This window comes from Ptychodera flava, chromosome 8, assembly GCF_041260155.1.
Source record: "Ptychodera flava strain L36383 chromosome 8, AS_Pfla_20210202, whole genome shotgun sequence".
In the NCBI taxonomy this organism is placed as follows: domain Eukaryota; kingdom Metazoa; phylum Hemichordata; class Enteropneusta; family Ptychoderidae; genus Ptychodera; species Ptychodera flava.
The window spans coordinates 15,955,996-15,983,799 of NC_091935.1; the positions used below are offsets into that span (position 1 = coordinate 15,955,996).

The window sequence follows — 27,804 nt, forward strand, 5'->3', positions numbered from 1 at the left end:
GACAAGCTTACGCTATATTTTGTCACTGCGTTGCGTCTACTATCTGATGCGTTTGATTGCGTAATGTGCCAAAGCAAGCAAGGGTAAATTACCAGTCTGTGCATAGGGTGTTGTAGAAATGACCGTCCCCAGGGGTAGGGGCGGGGGTAGGGGGGTTGGTTTCAGCACAGGTTTCTTCTTGGTATGGTTTACTTTATTTTAATACGTTTGACTATGATATGTATTGTCAATAAACATTTATACTGCCAACCTTTGGTGTCTTGGTCTTATGTTAGCACTGGTTTTGTAACGATTTTTTTCTCCGTAAGTGTCGCTTTGTCACGCATTTGTCCTTTGACAATCTTACGCGAAGTTTTGTCACTGTGTTGACATGTTTTAACACAGCGCGGCGATTGTCGTTTTCGTCCACTGTAGTTACGTCTATTATCTGATGCGTTTGATTGCCTAATGCGCCAAAGCAAGCAAGGGTAAATTACCAATCTGTAGACGCTGTCACCAGATTATCACCGGATTAACTTTGACAAAGTCAACAACAAACGCACCAGTAAGGTATAACTGAAGAAAGGGGAGAAACTCTCAAAAGCCGTGTCCACAGAAACCGTCTTTATAATATACACTTCCCAATTTTACGAAGGCCAGCTGTTTTCTAACATTTTGAAACGAGGACAGTTCAATTTATGGGTTCGCCAGTTGCTTCTTGGGCCTGCAGAACGCTGTGCGAAGCCGTGGAGTCAGTGTCCTGATGTGGTCCGTCAGACCGGAAGCCGGAACTAGAAACCTTTGACCTTCAGATTGTGTACTTACAGCTCACATGATCGATACCGGTAAACAAAATACCCAAGATGCTTTGGGATATGTGGTTCGGGGGTCAAGCTGTTCATGAACACGGATGACGACAGCCGGTCAACGTTTGCAGGGATCTAGGGAGAAACTCACCGCTCGTTTGTTGCATAAAAACTGACAAGTCGGCAAAAGTATTTTCATCTTCAATATTCCATCCTAATTTGACCAATACAGGCCTATTATCCTAACTTAACGTCATTCGTTTCTGACTTACACTTAACGTAACAATAACATGCAAGACGAAAACTGCAAAGACAGATTGGAAGCGCGGCCGATCTATGCGTTGGGGAGATATTGATACCACAGTCTTTTCGAACGAAAAGCGATAGCAAAGACGATAAATCATTCAGCTGAATAAAACAAAATTTTTTGTATATATTTTTTATGTCAGTTTTGAACCCGCGTGAAACCATGCGTGACAATATAATAACTATCTCTAAACAAAACCTTTTGGACATATCTTTTTATGTCAACGTTTGGACACGCTTTAAAAATGCATGATATAACAACCATCTACTGTATTTCTGACGATTTTCGGGGAAAACTCTTTTTGCGCCGCTGTCGGACTGAGTCGCGGTGTCTTTCCTCCGCACTTTCGCTTTTCCGAACATGTATTTTTGTATAGAAACCATCGTTACAGTGAAGGATGTAAGAGTTTGAAGTCTATGCAATCCGTCATCATCTAACCACTGGCTCGTCTTCAAATGCGGGACTGTTCTCGGAATTCACTACAATTTGACGTAGGGTTCGATTGAAAAACTGGGATCAAAGAGACGTGTGCGTCGGACACGGACGCACAGATTCTGAATAGATTTTTTTGCGTCGCTGTCGGATTCAGTTGCCGAGTCTCTCCCTTGCACGTCTGCTTTCCCAAAAATATTTTTTTGTATAAAACAAATTTACAGTGAAGGCTGTAAAACTTCGGGAAGTTACTAATAGTACACTTGTCGATTTGATGTACGAAGACACGCTGATGACCAGTTATTTTTTTAGTTCGGAAACCCGGTGAAATACATTCCGCGACACTAGTCGATTATCTCCTCGCGAACACACTGAGAACCTGACTGCGACCCTTGTTTGATGCGTTAGGTAGTTGGGTATAAGGATTGATAGATTAATGTACAACCGAACGGTACATGATATATGGCAAAACCTGCATCGTATGTAAAACATGTCTTGTTTGTTATTGAAAAAACCTAATACGAAAGTGCCTTATACGTATTGCAAGAACGCAGTCGATAAACTGAACAAGTTGAAGGCGAACGTCGAGTTGATAAAGCCATGGAGGTAGGAAGAGAGTATTTTCCGTTCTTGTTCTTGACTTACACGGAATCGTTCAGTACACCCATGAAGTCAGGTTAAGTTCGATGCAGTGTTAGGCACGTCGATCAACGTGGCTTTTGCCGGGCCAGCCATAAGAGTATAAACGCACCTCCGATACGTGACCAAGGTGTGCTTTTTAGTTCCATGGCTGAACACATACCACGTATTCATGGGAGGTCCTCCATTCCTACCTGTTCGTTTACAAATGAATATTCAAGTTTGTTTTGCCTTCTGTTTGTTTCTGAATATATGAATATAAAGTGTCCACTAGTTTTACGGATCACCTCTGGACACGGCTTTTGAGAGTTTCAGCCCTTTCTCCTGTTATACCTTACTGGTGCGTTTGTTGTTGACTTTTTTAAAGTTAATCCGGTGATAATCTGGTGACTGCGTCCACAGATTAGTAATTTACCATTGCTTGCTTTGGCGAATTAGGCAATCAAACGCATCAGATAATAGACGCAGCACAGTGACAAAACTTCGCTTACGATTGTAAAAGGACAAATACGTGACAAAGTGACGCTGTCGGAGAAAAAGAAATCGTTACAAAACCAGTGCCATAAGACCAAGACACAAAGGTTGGCAGTATAATGTTTATTGGCAATACATATCATTGTCAAACGTATTAAAATAAACCATAGCAAGAAGAAACCTGTGCAGAGACCAAGACACTCCAACCCCGCCCCTGCCCCTGGGGACGGTCATTTCTACAACACCCTATGGTCTGTGGACGCTGTCTGCAGATTATCACCGGATTAACTTTGACAAAGTCAACAACGAACTCGCCAGCAAGGCATAAGATATTCTGTTATACCTTGCTGGTGCGTTCGTTGTTGACTTTGTTAAATTTAATTCAGTGATAATATGGTGACAGCGCCCACAGATTAGTAATTTACCCTCACGTACTTTGGCTCATTAAGGGGGGTTTACACGTGGGAGTTAAGTCCGGAGTAGACACCGGAATAAATATAAACCTGTGTCAGTTGGACGTGTGAACAGACAACACCGAACTAACAAAGAACTAAATTAATTCGGTGTCAGAGGGCTGGTCCAGGTTCGGTGCTCCGTACTAAACAATGGCCTATTTACACGTGTGACCAGAACACCGAACTAAACGCCGAACTATATCCTGTCTTCGGTTCGGTCATTACCACAATGGACGGTGTTCAAGTAAGAAGCTCTCGCGATCGCGGCAACAATTGGTCACAGGAAGAGATCAGGCTACTAATTTCAATCTGGAGAGACGAAAACGTCATCCGTATGATTGACGGCACGTCGAGGGATCGGCAAGTGTATGAAGACGTCGCTGCCAAGGCCAGGTAGAAGGGACTCGAGAGGACAGTGGAACAATGCCACAACAAAATCAAACAGTTGCGAGCTCAGTTCAAGTCCGTGTCCGACAACAACCGTCATAGTGGCAGAGCTAGAAAAACGATGCCATTTTACGATCAGTTGTTAGTAAAGGGAAAGCAACTGATAGTAAAGGGAAAGCAACTCCACACATCGTTCATATTTGGGTTGTTTGCGTTTTGTGTATGATATTGTGTATAATATAAGTGTACATCATGTTTGGCTGTTTTATGTAAAATGTCGCTTAGCCATGGCGGGTACGATATAGTGGGAATAGAAACCGTATGTCGCCTGTATACGGTAGTATGGTTACAGAAAGTATCCGATGAAGTCTGGCGCTTATAAGTGTGTCGCCTATATTTCTGTTCCATCTATATGCGATTATTGGTTGGTTTTGGAACAGTTTTTTTAGTGTTTTGTCTTTTTCAAGTTCACTCCAGTTTTATGTCAGGGCCTTCTTGATTTTTGTCGTATCGATGTACGGGCTATACGTTGTTATGAAGACTATTGTATTGTTGGTGGCGTTATTGGTTTCTTTTTGTTGTTCAAGCAGTCTTTTCCTGCTTTTATGATCTGTCTCTCTGATAATGCGTTCTATTTCATTTTTTTATATTGTCGATCTTGTAATTTTTCACTAATTTTTTTTCACTAAATTGTGTGACTTTCTGTGTAAAATCGGTTTCGTTGTTACGTGTTCTGATGTATGGTAATGTTTCACCTTTGATCAGACCGTTGAATGTTGCTGCCAGATGGCATGAGTTTCTTGTAAGAACTGGAAAATATCTGTTGTTTTGTGTGTGTCTTGATGTCGAGAACATTCTCTTTGTTGTATCGACGACCTTTGCAGATAGTCAGGTCTTAATATGTGATTTCTTGAGAGGAGCTTTCAAACGAAAATTTGAAAGTAGGATGCATTTTGTTGATGTTTGATATGAATTCATTGAGTTCGTGTTGTTTTCGATGAAAATCAGAAAAACATCGTCCCTGAACCTCAGCCAGGTCGATATTTGATATTTGCGTTTCAGTATTATTCTCATTTCTGTTTCGTGAAATGAAGGCCTAATATCTGCTATTTCTGGCGAACAACCCATCGAGATTATTTCCGTATAAGAGCATCCCCATATTTGCCGGTAGAATTCATCGTTGAATTCAAATGTGTTGTTTATTAAGATTATTTCTAGCAGAGCTATCATGTATTTCGTTGGTGGTTACTTGATTATGTAATTGTTTGATGATCTTTCCTGATTTAATGCTCTGCCAACTGATTCAATTGCCTCATAATGTGGTGTATTCGTGTTCATGGAAATCCAGTGTTACTAGTGTCGCATTGGCCGGAACTTTGATTGTCTCAATTTTCCGTATAAGAGTCTGTATTGTAGGTGTCTGTCTAGGTGTTTCATCCTAACATGAAATAGATAATGACATCAGACTGGGCGAGGCCAACAATATTCTCTCCTAGTAAATTTCTTCGCCGAAGGCGTCTCGATTGGTTGACAGAACACAAAAAGAGCGTAGACAGCAGCTACATGATGTGTGGGTCCGCCATTGCAAGCAAGCGATTGTTCTCTCGCCCAGATATTGCTGAGGGCGCTTGACCCGAACTAAATTCATACCTTGTATATGACGTGTAAACGTGAGATCGCTTAGATCGCTGATAAGGAATATTTACAGAACGACTAATCAGATTCCCTCAGGTTTAAAAAAATACACGTGTAAACCCACCTTAGACGATCAGACTCTTCAGATAATAGATGCAGCATGTTGATAAACGTTTACGTAAGATTGTCAAGGGCAGTGCGAAGTTAAGACCAAAACACCACAGGTTTGTAGAATAAACCTTTATTAGCAAATCTATACAACAAAACACCCATCCATCCCTAGGGACGGACATGTAGACAGCCCCCCCCTATGGACTACCGGCCACCTCAAAGAGAGTCCCGAAGTGCAGTCTGGGTAACGAAGACCAGTTCAATAGTTGTCTTACCGGTTTTATGTTGCTTTTTCGCGCCTGGGGAGTAACTTATGGCAATTGTAGCTGATACTACCCTTGGCTTATGATATGAGACAGAGATCTTGAGGGACCTTGTTTCCTTTTACTCACGTACGGCCTAAATCAAAAGGTAACGTGGAACAGGGATGGTAACCCACTCCTACTAAAGCCCACAAAAATGTTAGCGATTTGGTTAAAGATATGGCATATGTTGCAATCGAGCTAGAGATGAGCCGTTATAGAACTCTTTGGTGGTAAAGTGAAAACGAAAACCTTACAGTGTTACATATTTGTTTTTTTCAGCAATTAATGATTTGTCAAAAATATCCACACAGACTGAAAATTGATAATTTCGAATTGAGTATAAAATGTGCATGTTTTCCATAAATAACAGGGTATGTAAGTCTAATACATTGCACGCTTTCATTCTGACCATCCCATCAGAAAATAATGGTGCATCCCTTAACTTGTTGCTCATGTACAAGCATTTATATTTGATTTAATACGGTAATTGTGAAATAATATTGACAACTCAGTGAAATCAAAACAACTGTGCCACGACCCGGTAAGAAAAGTGCTATGACTTCAAATGTGACAAAGGAATAACGGATCCTGTTTTGTTCTTCAATTTTTTCGAAGATATAACGACAATTACGAAAACGATACTTTTGCTTTCTCGGTCATATCGGCTTGTCCAAACAATAATTAAAATGTATAAGTGAGTTTCTATCATTGGTCATTGACTGGAAACGTAGTTGGATTTCCCTCCAATGAAAGGACGGTATAAGGAATATTCTCATAATTGTTCTTTGGAGGCGAGGGCTTAAGTCTTCCTTGTCTTTATAGTCTTCCTTGCTCATTCTGTAAGGTCGAAATGAAAACTTCCATGTAGATTTGTTTTGCCGATCACTTATGAAGCGATGGCATTCAAGATCACATATGCAAGGAAGGTGAGTTTTCTTAAATTTTTGACATTGTTCGCAAAATATTGTCGATAGTATGACATTGTAAACGAGTGAATGAATGAGTCATAGTGAAAAATCAACAAAATTACATCAATAGATCTATCAAAGCTAATAAATTTCGAATTGTGATAAATGCCAGGTCATCGTGACAGTGTGGAGTCCCATTGTCATCAGACACGGGCTATATGCTGCGGTCGTTGTTTGAAACAAATCTGCTCATGCACTTTTCAGTTTCACATCTCCTTAAAGAGGCACTCTCATTTGGTAACATTTTTAAAACACATTTTTTTAATGCAAACGGTCGATATTTGACGTTGTGACTGCGCGCGGATCGCGAGATATCGATAAAAACATGTCATTTCCCGAGCGTATTTTTCACATCCCGAAGTTTTACGATCGTTTCTGATTATGACACGAAATCCCCCAAAGGTTTGTTGTTGTGCTGATTGACGATATTCTAGGGAGTCCATAATAAGTTCGAACGACGCAATTTTACCTCCCACTGCGAAGACTTTATATACAGCATTATGCCTTTACCACAGGTCAGTTTTTGAAAACTTCTTCTTAGCTTTAAGGTCGTTTTCATTATTCTAAATCAGTTGTATTATATTTTTAACCAATACCACATAAACATAAGTTTTTACATGTTAAATATTAGCCGCCTCAAATGACTACATTTTGTCGTCTGCCACACAGTACGTGTGGTTCACCGCGCGCGTGGTATGCGTCTATGCATAACACGCGGTGGCCGCTATGTATCAACCGCACCTAACTGGGCTAGTCACCTCTGCGAATTCTGGTGGAATCAGCAAAAATTGTTTTTTGTTTTATCACCAAGTCAGTAAGACTCAGCTTTCTCCCACGGGGCATGACCGATCACCGAGGCAAGTGGTACTGTGGCGCACAGCAGCGTCAGTGTAGACTCGTACTCCATAGCTTAGTTGTCAATGGCCCCAGTGCCGAACGTTCGAAGTTCGGAAGCTGAATTCAGGTGGGCCACCGGAATTCAAACTTTTACTTTTTTGAAGACATGTTTTTATCGATATCTCGCGATCCGCGCGCAGTCGCCACGTCAAATATCGACCGTTGGCACTAAAAAAATGTGTTTTAAAAATGTTACCAAGTGGGAGTGCCACTTTAAAACATGCAATGTTGATGATCGTGAACTTATTGCCATAATACTCTTCTAATAGCTAACACTGACAGAAAGAGAGATCAATCTTTTTTCTTGTTCTACAGCACTCATTAAAATTTTACCACAACGCAAACAAAATGGCTCCATGCTAAAATTTCTAAACCATTACATGACTCTTCGCTGAATATTGGCTCACATCGAGAGATAAATTTTGGTAAGTTCCAAACAAATCACTTCGACAGTTTTCTTGAATTTATTCATCGAAAAGTTTTCATTTGCGTGTGATGGTCACAAACTCCACACTAAAATATTATAACACAATATAACACGCGTTGAAACAACCCCTCTTGTCAGGGTTAACCAAACTTTACAATTGTGAAGATTCTGATTCATCCAATACAGGCGTACACGGTAACATGAAATAAACTGTATAATGTAAGCTGGAATATTAGTGAAAAATCACGTCAAACAAAAGTTGAAACATTACACTACAAAATTCTCAAATGTGGGCGATCACATCATGCTAAAGTGACATGTACACGCTAAGGTGTGCTGTGGATCGTCTCTGGTAATTTCTGGTTGCGAATCTTGTGTCAATTACTGTCTTCAGTTATCTTGAAGTTCTTCAAACACAGAGTTCCTTGGATCTGGAAAATAAGAGGTTGATTTTAAGTGTCGTGTTGTGTTGGTTGTAAGTGTTGTGCAGTCTATACTTAGTCTATTTAAGTTTGTCTGAATCGGAAAGTTAAATATTTTAGTTATATCCATAGTACAGTATCTACTCCAACGATTGTACACATTGCACTTCATGAATCGCGTCTGTCTAGCACTCCGTACGAATATAGAACACAGAAACGTGATATTCAGGAGGGTATGTGACATAGAAAGTGTATCTCTTGTTTGAACCTATTTTGAATATCAGAGTCAGGATAGAAAAAACACTACAGCACTGTGTACCTGAATCGAAATTTAGACGCGATGAACCGGTCGTGCTTTGAGACCTCAAAGGCGTCCCTGACCTCAAAGGTATCCCCATGTTTTCAGCTGAACTTGATTTTCTTGCAGTGTGATGAAATTTTTATTTGAATCTTGGTATGAAGTTGTAGAACTTTGTAACGTCATCAGTACTAATCTGTTGTTCTACTATTTTTAGACAAATGCATTCACTTTTATCATGTTTTTAATTCCCGATGTATTCTATCTTGCGAAACTCACTGCACATATCGCATGGGGACACCTTTGAGGTCAGGGACATCTTTAAGGTCTTAACATACGTTACCTTGGCGAATTTGGTCCATGTATTCAGTTTTCTCTGATCCAGTACCAAATTGGTCCTTCGAAGTCATCGCAAGTTGGGTCGCATGAGTATGGGGCTGGATCAGCGATATACAGTGCTGGAGGCTTCTGAATGATAATACCGACTGGGTTGTTTGTGGCCACGCTACGTTGGAGACCAAAACGTACATGCAGAACAGGATAACAAGCTATTACTAATTATATCTTTGACAAATGTGCAACTTTGCCAGATACTCTATGATACCAAAAATTCAAACATGTATTATACTAAACCTACCAAAGTGTCAACGAGTACATCAATAAGAACCGACTTGACAGGGTCCAAAAAAATCGACAAAACATTCATGTGTCACATTCAAAGTGAACCGGAAATAGATATTTAGACGTGTTAGTGATGACTAGCATTTTTAAGTATGGAATCGTAGAGCTTTCCGTTGATCTTCAATTGAGGGTCCCCAGCCAGAAATGCTTAAAAATTACAAGCTGCGTTGCCCTTTTTGCGGTGTCTGTAATGTTTTTAGAGCGCGTCTGTTCGTCGGAAGATGTTGCATGCCGTGCCCAACTCAACTTGTCAGAGAAGAGAATAGTATACATGCAAGTACAGATGTATTAAAAGGCAAGTGGAACGAAAAATCCGATTCAATGCATGCAGATATAAATGTAGTACTACTTACGTGGCCTTGGATTTCAACAAACATCCAGAATCGTCGATTTCTTGGTCAGTACACTGGCGGGGGAGTATATCAACTACGCTATGGTTTGAGAATTGTTTAACAACTGTTACGGCTTGGTTGGAGGTAGTCCATAAGTCGGCAGTCTTAGAAATGGCGTATATACCACCGTTGCTTTCCGTGTCATTACCTTCTAATCGAAGCTATTCAATATATCAATAGAAGAGAAAGAACCCGGTCTAAACATTAATCATGGTTCCTATTGCTAAGTGCAAATGTGCAGGTTTTGCTACTGAGATCAGATGGAAGCGATAAAACGCTATCCTTTTTTTGTAATCCGAGCAAAGTCACATATCAAATGGAAAATATTCCCATTCCTCAAAGCTCTGAAATCTTAATATAATGCTTCCAATTTTCTACATCTTCGGATTTTCCGCAATATCTTTAAATTTAAAGAATAACAGAAATGATTTAGAGTAAAAACACACCGTTTTATGCTTGCATAATGAAGCATTCGCATACTGGAAGACTGCATGGAGAAGCTGGCCAGCCATAGATTAACGTGGTAAACACCCAAGATTGTCCTTTAAGCTACACGTTTGTTTGCTCTGCACGCTTTCGTTTTTATACAATTAGAAAACGTTATTCAATAGTCAGCTAGGAATGGGCCAAAGCTTCGGAAAATTGAGGTCTGTGAACACATCTGACCACCCTGCTTCACCACACATTTAAATGTCATTTTGTGAAATGGGAGAATGAAGCCGTGAGACAGAGGCTCACTGATGCTAAGTGCCGTGTGCAAAAGTCGGCTGATTGGCAGGGAAGGCAGATCGGTAAAGGTCAAACACAGTAGCTGATTGGCTAGGATAAGAAAGGAGGAGATCGGGCGTCTTCACAAAACACATTTGTGATGAAGCTCAATTGCGGGAAACCTTTTAAAGTCCTGGTGTCCTGGTTTATGGAAATTTCTCAGTCCCTTGCTTGGTAATATAAGTATTCAGATAGAAATTTCGAGTTCAGAGTTCTGCTGAAATCATTCTTGTTCACATTTAGGTAGAATGCATCTCAGGGACAGACATTCGGACTCAAGTTTTAACAGTTCTTTTCTGATTTTCCACTTGTGGGGGTTCATTTTAAAGCTCGTGGTGTTTAAAAATTTTCACCGTCTTGGCTTTTCGAAAATAAAAAGTTCATTTTTACGAATAGCATTAACACAAGGAAGGGAAACAATTTTAAAGTCCGTGTAAATGTTACGTACACTGTGTAATTGGTTTCTCTAGTACCAAATTTTGCACGATTATGTCCGATCTTTTGCTTGACTCGGTTAGTGAATGATTGAAAGTGTTTTCGAGGAAAGTTAAGTCTTCCTTTCGGGACGCGTACTACTATAAAGGTATCTGATGGAAGACCCCTAGGCACTTGCACATGATTTGGGCTACTAAGACGTGATTTCATCACATACAGTGCCCTCATTATGACGAATTTAGCCTACGGGTATATCTCGAAAAACAAGACTGCGTAATATATCAGTTTTTAAAAATTTGTTGTGTGTCACTGAACATTCAAGTTTTGGTTATTTTTCATTTATTCTTAAAATTTCATTCTACAAGCCTCTGCAACATGACAAGTTATATATGTTATTTCGTATTCATGCAAGCCTGTGGTTCACACGCTATATTAACTGTATTCTTACCACCACATTTGATGATCCAGAGTTGTCCCTAATGTCATTGATGTATTGCAGGATCGAGTGGTTTTCCGACAAAGAGGGCGTTCCGGCGTTCAGATTCTCCAGGTTCGTCTTCGCCCAGCCTGATCGCGACTTTGCAGTCAGTAGCAACCTAGGAAGGGCAACAATGAAAAAGGGAGGGAAATCTCAATCCAACTAATTGAGCATGGTCCACGATTTTCTTGTGCGCGCATTTGACTATCGATGGTGATTGTAAAAAGGGTACAGTGCTTGACAGAAAGGTGTGACGGCACAGTTCAGACAATCATTTGTCGTTACTTCCATTACGTTTTCCTTTCCTCTGCCTTCGACAAAGTGGATATTTTAAAGCACACCGACTCAGCTCATCACAGGCCATTTTTATCACCCAGTTGTTTCTATATGGTCATTTTAGCCAATGGCAGAAAGGCAGTTTTATAGAACAACATTTTGCAAGCATTTCATACATGAAGCATGTAAGTACACCTAACTGCGCTGATTTTTGCAGCTTCGAAAGAGTGTGATGTACTTAGGGAGTGGCTTTTTTGAGCTCCTCAGAGGATGTACGCTCAAATCACAAACTCTATTTTCGTAAAACATTTAGGCTTCACAACACATATCAATTATATTTCCAAAATGTAGCTGATCTACAGCATAACGGTTAAAAAACGTTGAATACAGCAGAATCTGATAACATTCCCTCGTCTTGTGCTCAGCTGGATTGAAATATGTCCATCATCACGCAAACTTATGACCGAAAAGCAAGGACTTCATTCAGTAACTTTGTGTTTGTTTATTTATTCTTTTTTTGTTACTGACCGTAGCGAATGTAGAAGAAGTTACTTGTGATTGACAGTGTTGCAAAATCTATGTTGAAATCACACATAGAATATGTTCTTTGGGTTCAAGGTAACCAATTTTAATCTTGCGGCTTAATGTAATTTTGTTGAGCTTTTCGAGCGCGAAAAGAACCACGGCTCTTTCCATAGTTGCTAATGTGAAGTTTTTGAGAGAAGTGCCGCAATATTTCTGTTGAAATACACACAGCACTCACATCTCCACCCTTTAAAGTTGACAAAGTCTCGTACAACCGAAACTACATATGAACAAGAATTACACATTAAATTTGAAAGTATTTTAAAACAGGAAAACACCTACGTCCAACCTCCGTCATTGCGGGTCATGTCACAGTATACATTCATCAATGAACCTTTTTTCGGTTCGATCGTGTACACGCCGTCGCGAACAGTCTCTCCATATGCATTTGCTTTTCCAGGCGTTTTAAGCAGGTCTCTGGGGAAAAGTATGTGTACATACGTGAAAAAATTAAGCTTTGTCTGCTCTGCGAAACAATACGTACGTTTCACATAAACATAAATCGTGTATGTATACCAAAATAACTAACATGTTTGCGCATCCATCGGTCCTACATAGAAGACGGTGTTTGGGTTTGGGTTGAAAATTTGACAAGTTATCATGAAAATGTTATGGAAAGCTGGAAATATTAAGGATTGATCAGTTAGGATAAAAGTGTGGCTGGATTGAGAGTCCTATATTAAAACCGGAAATGCGGAGTGCCACATTTGACTTTAAACTGCAAGATAAAACTTGAATTTAAATATTAAGGTAAAGCACAAAGAAAATGCTAGATGGCGTGTAGGACAATAATGATGTGCATTACTGATTGAAGTTCACCAAACTTTCCGTGAAATTGTTTCACCAATAGTACATCACGTCATTTGAACACCATGCGCGATGGAAGTTAATGTAGAGTAATGCATTTCCTGAAAGTAATTCAAGATTAACACATCGTTCCAATGGTTCTAAGTCTCAAAAGCGCTCGGTGAGACAGGGTGGTACAACGAAATATTGCATAGTAGTATCAATGTAGTATAAGTAAAGATTTTTTGCACTGTATTATGGAACAAACAGTCGTCATGCAATAATACAATAATGCATGCAATAATGCAAATAAACAACTTGTAGACAGACACTGAGAGTGAGTTGAGCTGGAAGGCAAAAATAATTATTGTCAAGTATAAGGGGAAATTCCAACTAGAATAACAAACACAGAAAACTCGGAAACAGAGTGTGATTTGTATTTGGTTTTCTTACTCGGTAAACAGGGGTTCAGTTCACATTCTATGGATTCACTGAATTCACCACTGCAGGCTTCGCCGCCGTTAGTTGCTGAGCGTATTTGACCTCTGGTACGAGTTCTTGTACCTTTATCGCACGTCGCCGAGCAACCGTTCCAAAGTGACCATTTTCCCCAGCGACAGTCCACTGAAATGATAACAAGTAAAAGATGTACATCGACCGCGCTCTGATCTTGTCTCTTGAATGTGATCCAAATTTGTGGAGCTGCTTGTATAATTAGACACCGTTGTATCACATGTTGTATCACGTGTTGCATCAAGCTGTCTTCACACACACATTTATACATATATATATATATATATATATATATATATATATATATATATATATATATATATATATATATATAGAATATTTGCGAGTATTTTGTTAACGAAACAACTATTCGACAGTTCTAGATGTGTTTTAGTTGTCTTCACTTTATCGACTTGGCGAAAAGCGATACCGAAAACACCCTCAAAGCAAAGACGGACAAACCAAAGTTTACAACTTGACCTTTTCCCTGCGTGGCATATGACATATTGGCATTAAAGAAAGCATGGGCTGTTTTACAGTGTAGCAGATTCTTCTCAACCCGGGACTGAAGCACCAGGGGCAATGTCAATATTACAGTTACATTTCAAATGTTCTGTTTGATGAAATTGTTGATATATCAGTTGTACTATAGGAATTTTAACATATAGTGTTTTGAACGAGCTGTGAATTTCTTTCACACTCACTGTGCATGTTAACCCGATGTTTAGAACTGTTGTACATAAATTGATGTCAATTGGTAATATCAAAAAAAGAACAGGAGTTATGTAAATAAAAATACCCCAAAACTTCTTGGGTAATTAGACTACTACCAGCCATCACGATAAATGGTAATGAATCCATGCTTTGCTCACTGAAAGTCTGTTTTACTCATTTGTTGGTATAGCTTAATATTTCAGAGACAGTAACTGTATCTTTTGACAAATTTTTCATGCCCTGTTTTCAGTTTTTGAACATAGCACGCATACGTATTAAGTGTCGTGTAATATTGCAATAAAACAATGATTTGGTCTTCACTAAATATTAACTTTTTGCTATAGCTATTTCAACAAGCATAACACTTGGCATTACAAAATACCTTTAACCCTTCACCATCAGGGTGGACCTCTGCAGAGGAAAATTGGGATGTAAAGGCTCAGAGAGTACGAGGCACTGCACTTGATAATGCAGACTAAAAATAACAAAGAAGTTGTGTAGTCAAAATTACAGCTACTCGCCCTCGAAAGTGAAAGACTTAAACTGTTTCTCAAACTTTCCTTAAGGAATCTTTCAACCATTCTCTTTCAAAATCAAGAATAAACATCAGGGGCTACCTTGCAAAATTTTGTACCACAGAGACAAATTAACTGAGATGTCTCGATGTTTAAAATTCAAAATGGCCGCCATTCAGTGTTAACTCTATGGAGAAAAATAAATTTTTCGAATTTCGAAAAACTAAACCGTTGAAAAGTTTTCTTACACCAAGAATATTAAAATGAATGCCCACACGTGGTACATGAGAAACGGATTGTAAAAGTTTGCTAGTCCAAATATATTTGTGTCCAGGGCACATTGTATCTCAAAGGAGAACTAGATATGACGAAGTTACCTTTGTCTTTTCATGATTATTTAAGTATTAAAGTCTATTTTCTGTGACCATATGAATTATTTCAGTGCTCTGAAACCACTATTTAAAAATTGCCCTCGGACTAGGTATTGGAGACGAATTTTTCGATCCTCGGTTTCCCTGTTACCTTTTTAAATAATGGCAGGTTCGATCGGAAACTTTAAAACAGAAGTTATCACTACCAGTGGTAAAACAAAGTAGATTACGCCCTTACCAATCAGGTTTTTGCTACACTTTGTATCTAAATTGCAGATTCATAATAATAAGAATGCTTTTTTAAAACAAACTTTCAATTTGCAAACATACAGATATCTGTCACAGTGATATATATCTCTGAGTGATATATTCAAGTTCAAGCATAAAGGGTGCCGCGAAAACTGCAACTGAATGAAACAATTCGTGGTTGGTATGGCATTTTTTGTGCAATTATGAGTCAGTGTTTCAATCAAAAACAAACTGATCTCCGTCATTAAGCATTTCAAAAACATGATGACCCCTTCCCACCATCAAAGTCAAAAACACGGTGATCCCAATGGATCCATCGCCTCCCCAGATTGAAGAAACTGACAAGTCTCTTAGCTTTTACCTTTGCACGTCACTGTAGCTACAGTGCTCCCACACCCAACACTGTCGCCCCAGCCAGCATGACTACATTCAGCAAGCGTCCATTTACTCTCGGGATCGGAACAGGTGACGTCACGTAGAGCTTTGGTTGGTGAACTTGCTGACGCTGTGGAATCTTAAAGGAAACAGGAAATATTTCGAAATTAGTATTATTGTCTTCGCTGCAACTTTAATCTCCGAACAAACATCAAAATCGTACATTCAACGCCTATTGGGGATTTCGTTTAAATACGATTCGTGACAGATTTCTGTGAACATATCATGTTAGATAGACCACTGTATGTCACGTACATGAACCTTTATTCTTCTGATTTATTATTTGATGCATACACAGACATGTATCCTTGGATCAATATGTCCGTCATATACGTAAGTAGGCAAGCATGCACGGACATACACAGATACATACGTATACGTAAGTATATGCACGTATGATTGAATGATTAATTGAGTACATGTATACGCTCCGCTGAATCCCATTTGACGGCATGCAACATCCGCCTCGTCTTGACCCCAAGGGACCGTAGGTGCACATATGTATCCCCATTCCTCCTTCACGTTATCATAGATTTGTACGGAGCCAGAACCATAACTGGTAGAGTCCATCAATCGTAATGGAGCTGAAAGATGAAAAGTAGGGCAAATAAAGTGGCGAAGCTATCTACATGTTACAGTGCGTGATGAAAACATGATTAAAGAAAGATTCTCAGTAATTGATATTCGTGTATGTATGTATGTATGTATGTATGTATGTATGTATGTATGTATGTATGTATGTATGTATGTATGTATGTATGTATGTATGTATGTATGTATGTATGTATGTATGTGCCTATCTATCTATCTATCTATCTATCTATCTATCTATCTATCTATCTATCTATCTATCTATCTGTCTATCTATCTGTCTATCTATCTATGTATTTTGTATGCAAGAATGTCTCAATTTTCTGCTGTTATACCTATCGCCTTTTTACGGTAAGGTTGTAGCTCAAAATTATTGTCTACAATTTGGACGGACTCTGATTCCTTTATCTTCAACGACTCAGCAATTAAAATGACTCTCCCTGATTTAATTATTCCACCTTGGATTCTCTCGAAAAATTCACTGCATTCATATTCGGACAAGTAATTACGGTCTCGTAACGACTAGCATGGACACATGAATTTCAGAACTGTGAAGAAAGGCAATAGTTGTCCCCGTGAATTTTATAACAGATTGCACAAATCGAAAGTAATATTATTTGGTACTCCTTATGCAAATCATGCCCTGCGCTGATTTTTCCATTGACTTCACGTGTCAGATACTGTAGGCCTACAGCCCTCTAATTACTTATGTCTGTCTCATTGTTCCTGAACACGGATTTTCTCCACCGGTGGATTTGCAATTCATTATAGGACTGAACATGAAGTGATTACTTTTCATCTATGCGGAGAAGTCTGTCATAAATGTTTGTTTTTCAACACGCCGTCGGTCAAACCATCTGATATTATCAAAATTCAAATTTAAAGTCACGTAGGCCAATCACAGCAGTCACCACTTACTCTCACAGTCACGCGATTCGCAAGGTTTGTTCGTTTCTTCGACATCACCTATACATCCTTCATCTTCGCCAGGTGTGCCGCCGTTGTAACACTCTCGAGTTCTGTTACGTTTGCCAGGGCCACAGGAGTAGAATCCGGGAACGCATTCAGTCCAGGCGCCCCACATCGACCATACTACAGAGTCAGTGAAATTGAATACACTTTGTCAGAACGGCATACAGTAAGGCCATACAGAAAAGCATCAACCTAGATTTGGATAATATTGTCTCCAATGTATAAGGTATAGGCTAAGCTATGTCTCATAGGTGAATACCTTCCAAAATGTTATTGGAAGGCTATTGAAATTGAAATTTCATATAAATATAGTGCAATATATGTACTATCCTAAATTGATCTTACGTTGATACAGTTCCTTCATGGAGTAAAAATAATTTTGTCAAGTATATGCATATTTTCCGCCCTGGCCCCTATATATAATGTATAGGGTTAACGAAGTATCATAGCCAAACTTCCCAATTTTTTTGTTATACGGCTGTAACTATTGAAATTTGAAAAAATTGTGTACATTACATGAATTAACCAGTTGAGGGTGATCGAGTCACTTGCTACGTCATCATAGCTGCAAACAATAGAAAGCGCATTCTACGACGCGCTCGTCCACTGTACGGGACCGTGCTCACTGTAAAAATTACACCGTGGTTTTGATGGGAACCTATCTTCATACGACTTATTGTCAGAGCTTTAAGCATGAAAGCAGACGTTGTTAGTGATGATTTCAAGTTGTAAGTTTTAAATGTTTGAATGTCGATATATTTACAAAGTATTCAAAAATCCCAACTAAATAATTTGAAAAGGACATATTTCTCATCAAATTATGATTTTTCCCATTTCACATATTGGGAGGGGATATAGCGATATAGCATTTTAAATAGGCTGGTGACCCAATATTTTCATTTGATGCATATAATGTGCAATATCTGAACAATAATTTTAGTGAAAGTAAACAAAATTGTTGGATTGGAAATCTAAAAATAATTCTACAAAATATGGATAAGGCGTAGCCATTACTTTTAAGTTTGCGACAGCTTTAATTGTTGTTTTGGAAGGCCTGAGAAATGATAATTTAAATTCTTATGGACAAATTCAGCCGAAAAATAACTTAAACTTTCATTTATTATTCAATGTGGTTCAAAGGTAAATAGAACAAGTGCAGCATTTCAAGAAAGGAACTGAAAGTAAATATATCGGGTTTGGCAACGCTTACGGGAGCTTCAAAATTTCTGTCATTCGAATCGGATAAAGTAGATGTATTTCAAATCCATCTAGCTGCAAAATTAATCTGGTGACATGTTGATTTGCATGCCGTAATCTTATCCTCACATAGAAGTCTTACTGTTAGAGAAAAATAACGAAAATTGTTGGTAAATAGTTTAGTGGCTTGATCACCCTAAAGTTAAGGTTTAGATTTTATTTTTATGCAGATCCACTATTAGGTAAAATAACTCATGTTGTATCAAGTATCATATGGTTTGCGTTTATATATGGTCAACGTATAAGGTATGTGCGAACCCACGCCTCATAGCTTGCATCGAACCTAAGCCAAAGCATGCCGAGAACCTGCCACTGCCACTCTGCTGGTAAAAGCTGTTGTGCAAGCCTGTATTAACTTCCACAGACAGAGAGTTAACAAGACATGAACAGAAAACACATGTATTCCTACCATCATTGCACTGACTTCAGAAAATAAAAACACGCAAAAAATCACCGTTACAATGTTTTTACACTAAAACGAGGCTTTCTGACTTGATGGAAGTTTTTGGAAATCAAGTTACGCCCCTCTGTGCTGTTTGGATAAAAGCATAACACCCCCACCTCTGCACATTTTCCATTTCAGGTGAATTTGGAAATATTTTTGTAATTTTGATGGCCGTACTGTAAGACGAAAGCTTAAAATACATATTCCTTTTGATCATCAAATTCGAATACATTTTAATTTTCTCATGGTTGTTATTGCCTTAAGAAAATGTCAATTGCATAACTAAAGTGGTTGCCATGGAAACACATGGCCATAAAAATTAATAGCATACTTTTGATCTTTGGTGTAAGTTTTATGACTATGCACAACATATTGATAGTATCATTTGAAGACAATTTTAATATTGATCGGGAAACCATAACCATGGAAACAAGATATCATAACCTTGATCCTATATTTGCAATCACACATCAAATACCTTTTAAACTGCAATTTTAATGAAAATCAAAGATATCTTGTTATGATGAATGTAAGAAAAATGTAACTTTGATGGGACAAACTTGTTTCCATGGAAACAAATTCGCAAATCGGATGCCACATTTGGAATCATAAACATCAAATACCATTATGATGCAAGTTTGATGAACTTTGTTGAAAGGTTAATGACTCTGCACAGCATTGATAGTGTTATTGAAAGGGAATCTTGATTTTGATTCGGGAACCATTGTCATGGAAACTTCAAGATCCTTTACCATGATTTTAAGAAAAATGCAAATTTGACAGCCAAGTCAGCTGTAAGTTTCATGAAAATCGGACCTATAAGTACGATGGCAGAGAGTTCTTCAAAGTACAGAATTCAAAATGCAAAATACAAAATTCAAAATGCAAAATCCAAAACGCAAAATGCAAAATCCAATACTTGAAAACGAGGATTGACAGGCGCCATCTTTGTCGGATATGTATGATGGCTAGTTTTTCACAACTATTTTGAGTCCTTCGTCAAAGATTGCTATCTCATTTCATAGTTTCGATCTCAAGCATTTGTTTGTGATCTGGGCCTTGAATTGTATTAATCTAGCGACCATATAATTACAGCTGCATGGTTGATTTCGTGATGGTATGATAACAAACGCACAAGGATTTTTTTGTCGCCTACAATAGTAAAATACTTCCTTTTAGTCAATATTACGATCTTCTCGGAATGCAAGTGATAGGAAACGACAAGCCATCGTAACCCTAACAGAAAAATAGTTGTATTTTTCCATTTGACCATTTTGACCTAATATTGTATATGTAAACCTAATATTCAGGGAACTAAGGTTTCATAGAGCTTGTTATTAAACAAGTAATATTATATGGCAAGTAATTTATACTGTCTGCATTCTTCTAATCTCTGCTAAACGGTGAGTGGTCGACAATTGAACGTCAACTCTGATGATGAATGCAGCAAAATTAATGAAAAATAATAATGGCCTATAATAATCAATTTTTTTCGTGCTGTCAAAGGGTATAAGCATAGCCTATTTTAACTTTTTTGGTAAATACTGTGACAACAAAACACAAGAAATAAGATATTCGACTAGGCACGGCTTGAAGACATCCTCTTCGTTACATGGTATAAACCAAATAAAAAAAGATATAGGGTTGAACCATTTAATATTCTTTATTTTTTTGAAAAGAGACGCAAGTTGAATGTGTTATTAAAATTAACTTTCTGACTCTAGGCATTATTATTTTTCATGAATTTTTCTGCATTCATCATTAGAGTTGACGTTCAATTGTCGACCACTCACCGTTTAGCAGAGATAAGAAGAATGTAGGCAGTATAAATTATTTGTTATATAATATTCCTTGTTTAATAACAAGCTCTATGAAACGTTAGTTCCCTGAATATTACGTTTACATATACAATGCAAGGTCAAAATGGTTAAATGTAAAAATACCACCAATTTTCTGTAAGGGTTACAAGATGGCTTGTCATATCCCCACCACTTGGATTCCGAGAAGATCGTAATATTGACTAAAAGTAAGTATTTTACCCATTATAGGCAACCAAAAAACCCCTGTGTGTTTGTTATCGTATATCATCACAAAATCAACCATGCCGCTGTAATTATGTGGTCGCTAGATTAATACATTTTACGGTCGAGATCACAGACAAATGCTTGAGATCGAAACTATGAAATGAGATAGCAATCTTTGATGAAGAACGTTACTAAAAACAGTAATAAAAAAACTAGCCATCATAAGTATCCGACCAAGATGGTTTGTCAATCCTCGTTTTCAAGTATTGAATTTTGCATTTTAAATTATGCATTTTGAAGATCTCTCTGCCATCGTATATTAGTAGTCGCGTTACTTCTATACAATAAATTGATGATGATGATGATGGTAATGATGATGGTGATGATGATTCTAGCTCTGAGTATACAGAATGGATAGATTTTTGGGTGGTTCGTAAAAATTAAGCCGAGAGGAATGGAGTAAACAAATGAACTCACTTGGACAAGCTAGAGGACTGCATAACTGGGCATCGGTGTCGTATAATCCATTGTCATGCTCACAGTATTTCCCGCCGTAGTCCGAGGGTGGTGGATCGTTGCATTCCCTATGACGATACTGGACATCTCGACCGCAGGTGGATGGGCAGTCCTCCCACCCTCCCCACTGACCCCAGTTACCGTGGATAACTGAGAAGAGGGAAAATGTATTAATAAAAGAGAAAAAATAAATGTACTGAAAATGATATGTTTTTGTCCTCGACTTTGTAAAACATTTGACGATTGGGGAAATATTGTAACCTTTCAGGCTGGACACTTCGAAGAGGGGCAACATATTCAGAATGGGAAAGAACGTTTGTTTCATTCGCGCCTTCCGATATTTGCTGTCTTTTATTCACATTAGAGAGCGCTAATTATTTCCATCCCTAAATTCAAACTTTTACTATTCATTTTCAAGTAACTTGAAGAGAGTGAAGAAATTTTTGCCAAGCAAAGCTCATGATTAAGATGATTTTCTTCCGACGAGACCATACATGTAAGTATACTATCGATGTAAATTCAAGATATAATCACACGTGGAGGAATATAAGGAAAAATCAACCAAAACTGTGTTGTGCATAATTTGTTACACAGTACATTTACCTCGCTGTTCACAAATATCTCCCATCCATTCTCCAAAGATGCAAAAGCAAACATAGTCGCCATCACAAGTCTCTTGGCAGGTACCGTCGTTTCTACAGGGATCAGAAGCACAGGCTCCGAGTGCTTTCTGGAGGGGAATAAAAATCGGTGCATGTTCTCACTGGTTTGAGTTTTGCCCAGTAAAGTTGTCATAGTAGTTCAGCATTAACATCGAAAAAGTCTGAACGTGCACCATTCGAACAAATTCTTGCAGTAATGTTTTGGCGCAACGATGTTAAGTTATGTCGATTTAGTTAGGCCTAACATGTATAATTCTTTCGAGCTCACGATAGTTGTTGACGTTGTTGTTTATTGATGTGTGTCCGATATGGACTTTTATCATATAGACCTACCCATGCCCATATTGCTACATCCTAGTGACGCTCACGGTAAAATATCAGCCGTGATATTTCACGGTAAACGTCGTGATATGCACGATGAACGTCATCAGTTTTAGAGTTTTCCCGCACTACATTAGCAGTTTGTTGGTAAACAACGTAAAAAACAAAATGGCTGCCGCTCCCCGCCTGCGAAGCGATGTCGCCGACGTAAACTAAAAACTTGAAGGGCTTCGAGAACACGGGTATTTCTGGTTGCAAAATACGGAAATATCACGTTGAGTCTTGAAATTTTTTCCCATGGTATTTTTTTTGGTCAAGTTCTAGCAAACATTCTGCCGTTCGCACGGCGCCGGCACTGTGCACGGTCTCCACCGAACAGGTAGTGAGCGCGTGGCGTGACAGCGATGTCGCAAGCGCGACGACTGTTGACATGGCAACTCTAAGGGTAAACTAACAAAATGGCGTCCTCTCCGCGCGAGCTCCGTGCCGTACGACGATCGAAATCAGGATAGATTTAAAGCAGAGCAGTTTTTGATCGGTTACAGTTGTAATAGCATATTGCACCTTAAAATGTGGTTGTATGCGGCCGTACACTTCTTTTAGTAGACACCCGTCGTACTGACATTTATTTAGCAGTGCTGTTTCGGTTATGAGTGTTTTTTTCGCTGTTTTCGCGTACTAGTAGTTAGCAAGCATATAAAAACTGGAAACTAACACCGACCGCACAAAAACTCCTTGGATACTTACCGGGGTTCACATAAACATTCTGATATTTATGCGCAAGGCGTAATAAAGTAAAGCCTCAAAATTTAAGGTTTTTCGTTCTATAAGTAAAAATTCCCTAAAATTATGGACATGGGTAGGCCTATATGATAAATCGATTATAATGAGGTTATCCCTCGATATCACCTCTTGGTGGGGTCGTATTGCTGCGAGTGCGGTTGTGGGCCGCATCACACTCGTCTTCGACTCGTGTGATGCGGCCCACAACCGCACTCGCAGCAATACGACCCCACCAAGAGGTGATATCGAGGGATAACCTCTTTATCATATACCTATGCCCACGTTATTGAATGAATAAATCTCGTAAATTAAAATATGATACGTTTCACTGTGGTTTTTCTTGATGGACTACATTTGTTTGCGTCATCTTGCTAAGGCGGATTGATATACTAGCGTCTGACGTAATCTATCAGCTGGCTCATTAACAAATATTTTACGGTTGAGCAGAGAAATGCTTGAACTGTGTCATCAAACATGTAGGATATCTACCGAATCCGTACGGTACATGCAAGTGTTGTGTTTGGTATTATTTTCCAGAACGCATTTACCATGAATACATGATATTTTTGAAAATTGTGCTTTTGAATTTGCCGGTCCTCCGACATGTCCGATAGCACTTTTGCTTGTCGTCTGCGCATAAGCACAGACGGAACAGCTGCACGCGCTGCTGGTCTCTCATCGATCTGTCAGTGCCCGTACGGTGTGATGCTCTACTCTTTAATTTGTTCAAATTGGTAGCACTACTAGCATGTTAATCCGATATCGACACATGTGTTTTATTTAGTTACCCCGCATTTCCCTTTACTTCAAAACCCTGCCACCTTTGGAGATCGGACATGATATCGTAGTCAAAGTCAAAATCATAGACGGGCACCATGGTTTGTTTTGATTAGGGCGCCACCATGTAAGTAGTCCGGTATGCAAATCAACAGGCCGTATCAGGCTTTATTATGTAAATCAACAGGTCGTATCACTTTTTCATATGCAAATATTCAATTGAATGAAAGAAAGACGCGCTGATCATTCCTTTCATATGCAAATCAACAAGGCGTATCACTTTATTGACATGCAAATCAACATGATAAATCATGTCACTGAACTCAGTGCAGACGCAATACAGGGCATAGGTATATGATAATACCCAATATCGCCTGCTCCCTGTGTCGTATCAGCATTCGTGTCATTTGTGCTGCGTCAGACACTCGACTTGGTCTCGTATCTGACACAGCACAAATGACACTCATGCTGATACGACACAGGAACAGGCGACATTGGGTAATAACCTCTAAATATTATACAAAAATATGTAATTAAACAGCCAAACCATTAGGCTCATGAGACACTTAAATACAGCAGAATTCGTAAAGAAAAGAAAAAGTAAATAAATAAATAAATATTAAATACACAAATTGTTTATGGATAGAACGAGGAATTCTCCACATTCCCTGCCTATACCGAAGATTTACAGATAATTGAAATTCAAAGTGGCCGCCATCTTTGTTTTAACTTTATGAAGGAAAATAAAATTTTCGGTTTTCTAAAAAAACTGAGAAAGTGAAAAATTTTCTTACAACAAAAGCTTTAAAATAACCCCCACAAGTGGTTCATCAGAAAAGAATTGTAAAAGTTTGAGAGTCCGAATAATGTCCTCGAGGCGCATTCCACCTTTTATGCATTGACCAATCTCTATATTCCTTTTATCTTGGTTCGGTACTGTGTATCGGACTCTTTTGACGTATGTCGAAACCTGGTGAATTGAATGAAGAGATACGACCATTTGCACCAAAGGAACTTTAATACGGATTAACAACATATACAGGTACAGTATCATAGTTACAGTGAAAATCGAAAGGATCTCTACAGGTTTTAACCAAATTGGCAAAAAACATTAAAATCGATATCTGATGTCTTCAGCCAATAAGCGGAGGCGTAACAGGACATGTCTTCCATTGCGGGCAGATAGTTTTCCCATGTACTATAGCTGACGACAAAATTTCGAATTAATCATGCTAATAACAAAATATTGTAATTGGAAGTTTTAATGGATGCAGCCAGGTGGAAAATTAGAACACTTAGACCAAACACAATACCAGTTACCATGGGAACGAGACTATCATAACGAGGTTATTAACGATGTGATGTAGTTTTTTCTGCGTCAGAGGCCGTTTTTAACATGAAATTTTCCAATGGTCTAGACTCTAAAGTTAACTTAAACTGCGCAAAAAAGATGCTTTTTAGTTAGTGGTCTACAGTATTTATTAGGTTCCATGTCATTGCAAACATCGTTTCATTGCATGCTGATATTGAAATCTAAAGTCGATAAGTCTGTTAAAATTACGAATATTTGGCAGCTCATCGGCGTCCTATCCCTAAATAATACTGAATGAACCGCGACAAAAAATTCATGACAAATGTGTTTAATTGCTAAAAACACCTATCTATCTATCTATCTATCTATCTATCTATCTATCTATCTATCTATCTATCTATCTATTATCTATCTGTTTTGTATGCAAGAATGTCTCAATTTTCTGCTGTTTTACCTATCGCCTTTTTTACGGTAAGTTTGTAGCTCAAAATTATTGTCTACAATTTGGACGGGCTCTGATTCCTTTATGTTCACAATGCCCAAAACGTTTTTGGTCTTTTCCTTTCCAAAACACCCAACGACTCAGCAATTCAAATGGCTCTCCGTGATTGAATTTTTCACCTTGGATTCTCTCGAATAATTCACTACATTCATATTCGGGCAAGTATAATTACGGACTCGTAACGACAAGCATGGACACATGGATTTCAGAACTGTGAAGAAAGGCAATAATACACCCCGTGAATTCTATAACAGATTGCACAAATTGAAATCCAATTATGTGTTTCCGAAAGTAATATTATTTGGTACTCCTTATGCAGATCATGCCCTTCGCTGATTTTCCCATTCACTTTACTGTAGGCCTAGAGCCTTCTTATCACTTGTCTCTCTCATTGTTCCTGAACACGGGTTTGTCTCCCCCGGTGGATTTGCAATTCATTATACGATTGAACATGAAGTGATTACTTTTCATCTATGCGGAGAAGTTTATCATAAATCTTTGTCTTTCAACACGCCGTCGATCGAACCATCCGATATATTTAAAATTCAAATTTAAATTCACCTATAAAGCCAATCACGGCAGTCACTACTTACCCTCACACTCACGTGATCTATCTATAAACATGTCTGTCTGTGTAGCCAATGTCAATCAATCAGCATCTATTTATCTACTTGCTTCCTTGACTGTCTGACTGTCTGCATTTCTGTCTGTCTATCTGTCTGTCTGTCTATGTATCTGTATGCCAACATTAACACAGTGTGTCTCCTGCCACGGTTACAGAGCTCGATCAAGAATAGAGGAGGAGTAAAAGAATAATGGAGATAAAAACCTCGTGAAGGACACATTACTCGAATTCCACGTGTGTATGAGCGTGTGTACTTTAGTGTTTTATCTAAAAGTGTATACACTTAAGATGTTACATATATATATATATATATATATATATATATATATATATATATATATATATATATATGCACACGTTATATATATGTATACACATATATGAGTGTGTGTGTGGTGTCTTTTGCAACGCACACTGTAATTAAGAAATAAGATGGACATCTGTATATAGAAAAACTCGTCTTTAGACGTTCTTCTTAACAGATGATAGCTTCTATTTTCTGAGATTATATGAAGGTATGTATTCTTATCTTACTTCAGGCAAGGAGTAAGTGGCCCTTGTCAGGTAGACAGTTCCTTCCTTATCAACCAAATCAGCTCTGTGAGTATCATGATCCACTCGGTTCAACTCGCAGGTGTTAGTAGATTCTTCGTAGTTGTACGACTTACACTTGCCTTCGTTCAAGCACGACTTAGCGCACACCACGACGTGTTTAGCGTAGGAAAAACTCCTCAGAACGTGTCCTTGCAAGGCCTTGTTTTCCCAAGGAAAGTCTGGCTGTGTGAACGTCATTTCATAAGCTGCGAACGTCCCGAAATGACCGCATTGGATTGCGATTACTGTGCAGAGTAGCGCCAGCGACTTTGACATGTTACCGGACGTCGACATGTCGTTGTCTTACTTGCTGACTCAACTGGTACTAACAACGTTTGTGAGGTGAGAGATATCGGTCCGCGGTCGTAAAGATATTACAATTGTTCGCCAGTCTTAACGAATTAATTGCGCCTAGGAGCTCCTTAACGATGATGAGATAAGACCATCCATGCGGAAAACCAATAGAAAAATGGTCAACACAATTATAGTTACTATATTAAAGAGTTTTGATGACAACAGACATTTATTACAGGCATTGATGGATATGATCCTGTATTTTGAGAATGAACAAAAGGAAAAATAGAGGAAGGCATTTTAACTTGAAAGTCACAATATCGTACCACCAACACTCAACAAAGCTTACGTAGTTGCCCCTCGATCAGTCATGCTCATTACATACCATT

General features: G+C 38.6%; 1 protein-coding gene across 2 annotated transcripts; it reads right to left on the reverse strand.

The window, feature by feature from the left end:
- Positions 1-5,968: 5,968 nt before the first annotated feature.
- On the reverse strand, positions 5,969-27,471 carry LOC139138631 (coadhesin-like). Of its 2 annotated transcripts, XM_070707099.1 has the most exons (13): positions 27,062-27,471; positions 22,149-22,275; positions 21,507-21,695; positions 17,250-17,423; positions 16,160-16,324; positions 15,667-15,819; positions 13,397-13,567; positions 12,440-12,574; positions 11,267-11,414; positions 9,577-9,776; positions 8,886-9,047; positions 7,608-8,253; positions 5,969-6,713 (listed from the first exon to the last, which is right to left on the reverse strand). In XM_070707099.1, the coding sequence occupies exons 1-8, from the start codon at positions 27,413-27,415 to the stop codon at positions 12,483-12,485; spliced, it is 1,425 nt and encodes a 474-aa protein (XP_070563200.1). In that variant the 5' UTR covers positions 27,416-27,471; the 3' UTR covers positions 5,969-6,713; positions 7,608-8,253; positions 8,886-9,047; positions 9,577-9,776; positions 11,267-11,414; positions 12,440-12,482. The 2 variants fall into 2 exon arrangements, with proteins under 2 accessions (XP_070563200.1, XP_070563199.1); XM_070707098.1 differs by having other exon boundaries at positions 5,969-8,253.
- Positions 27,472-27,804: the final 333 nt, after the last annotated feature.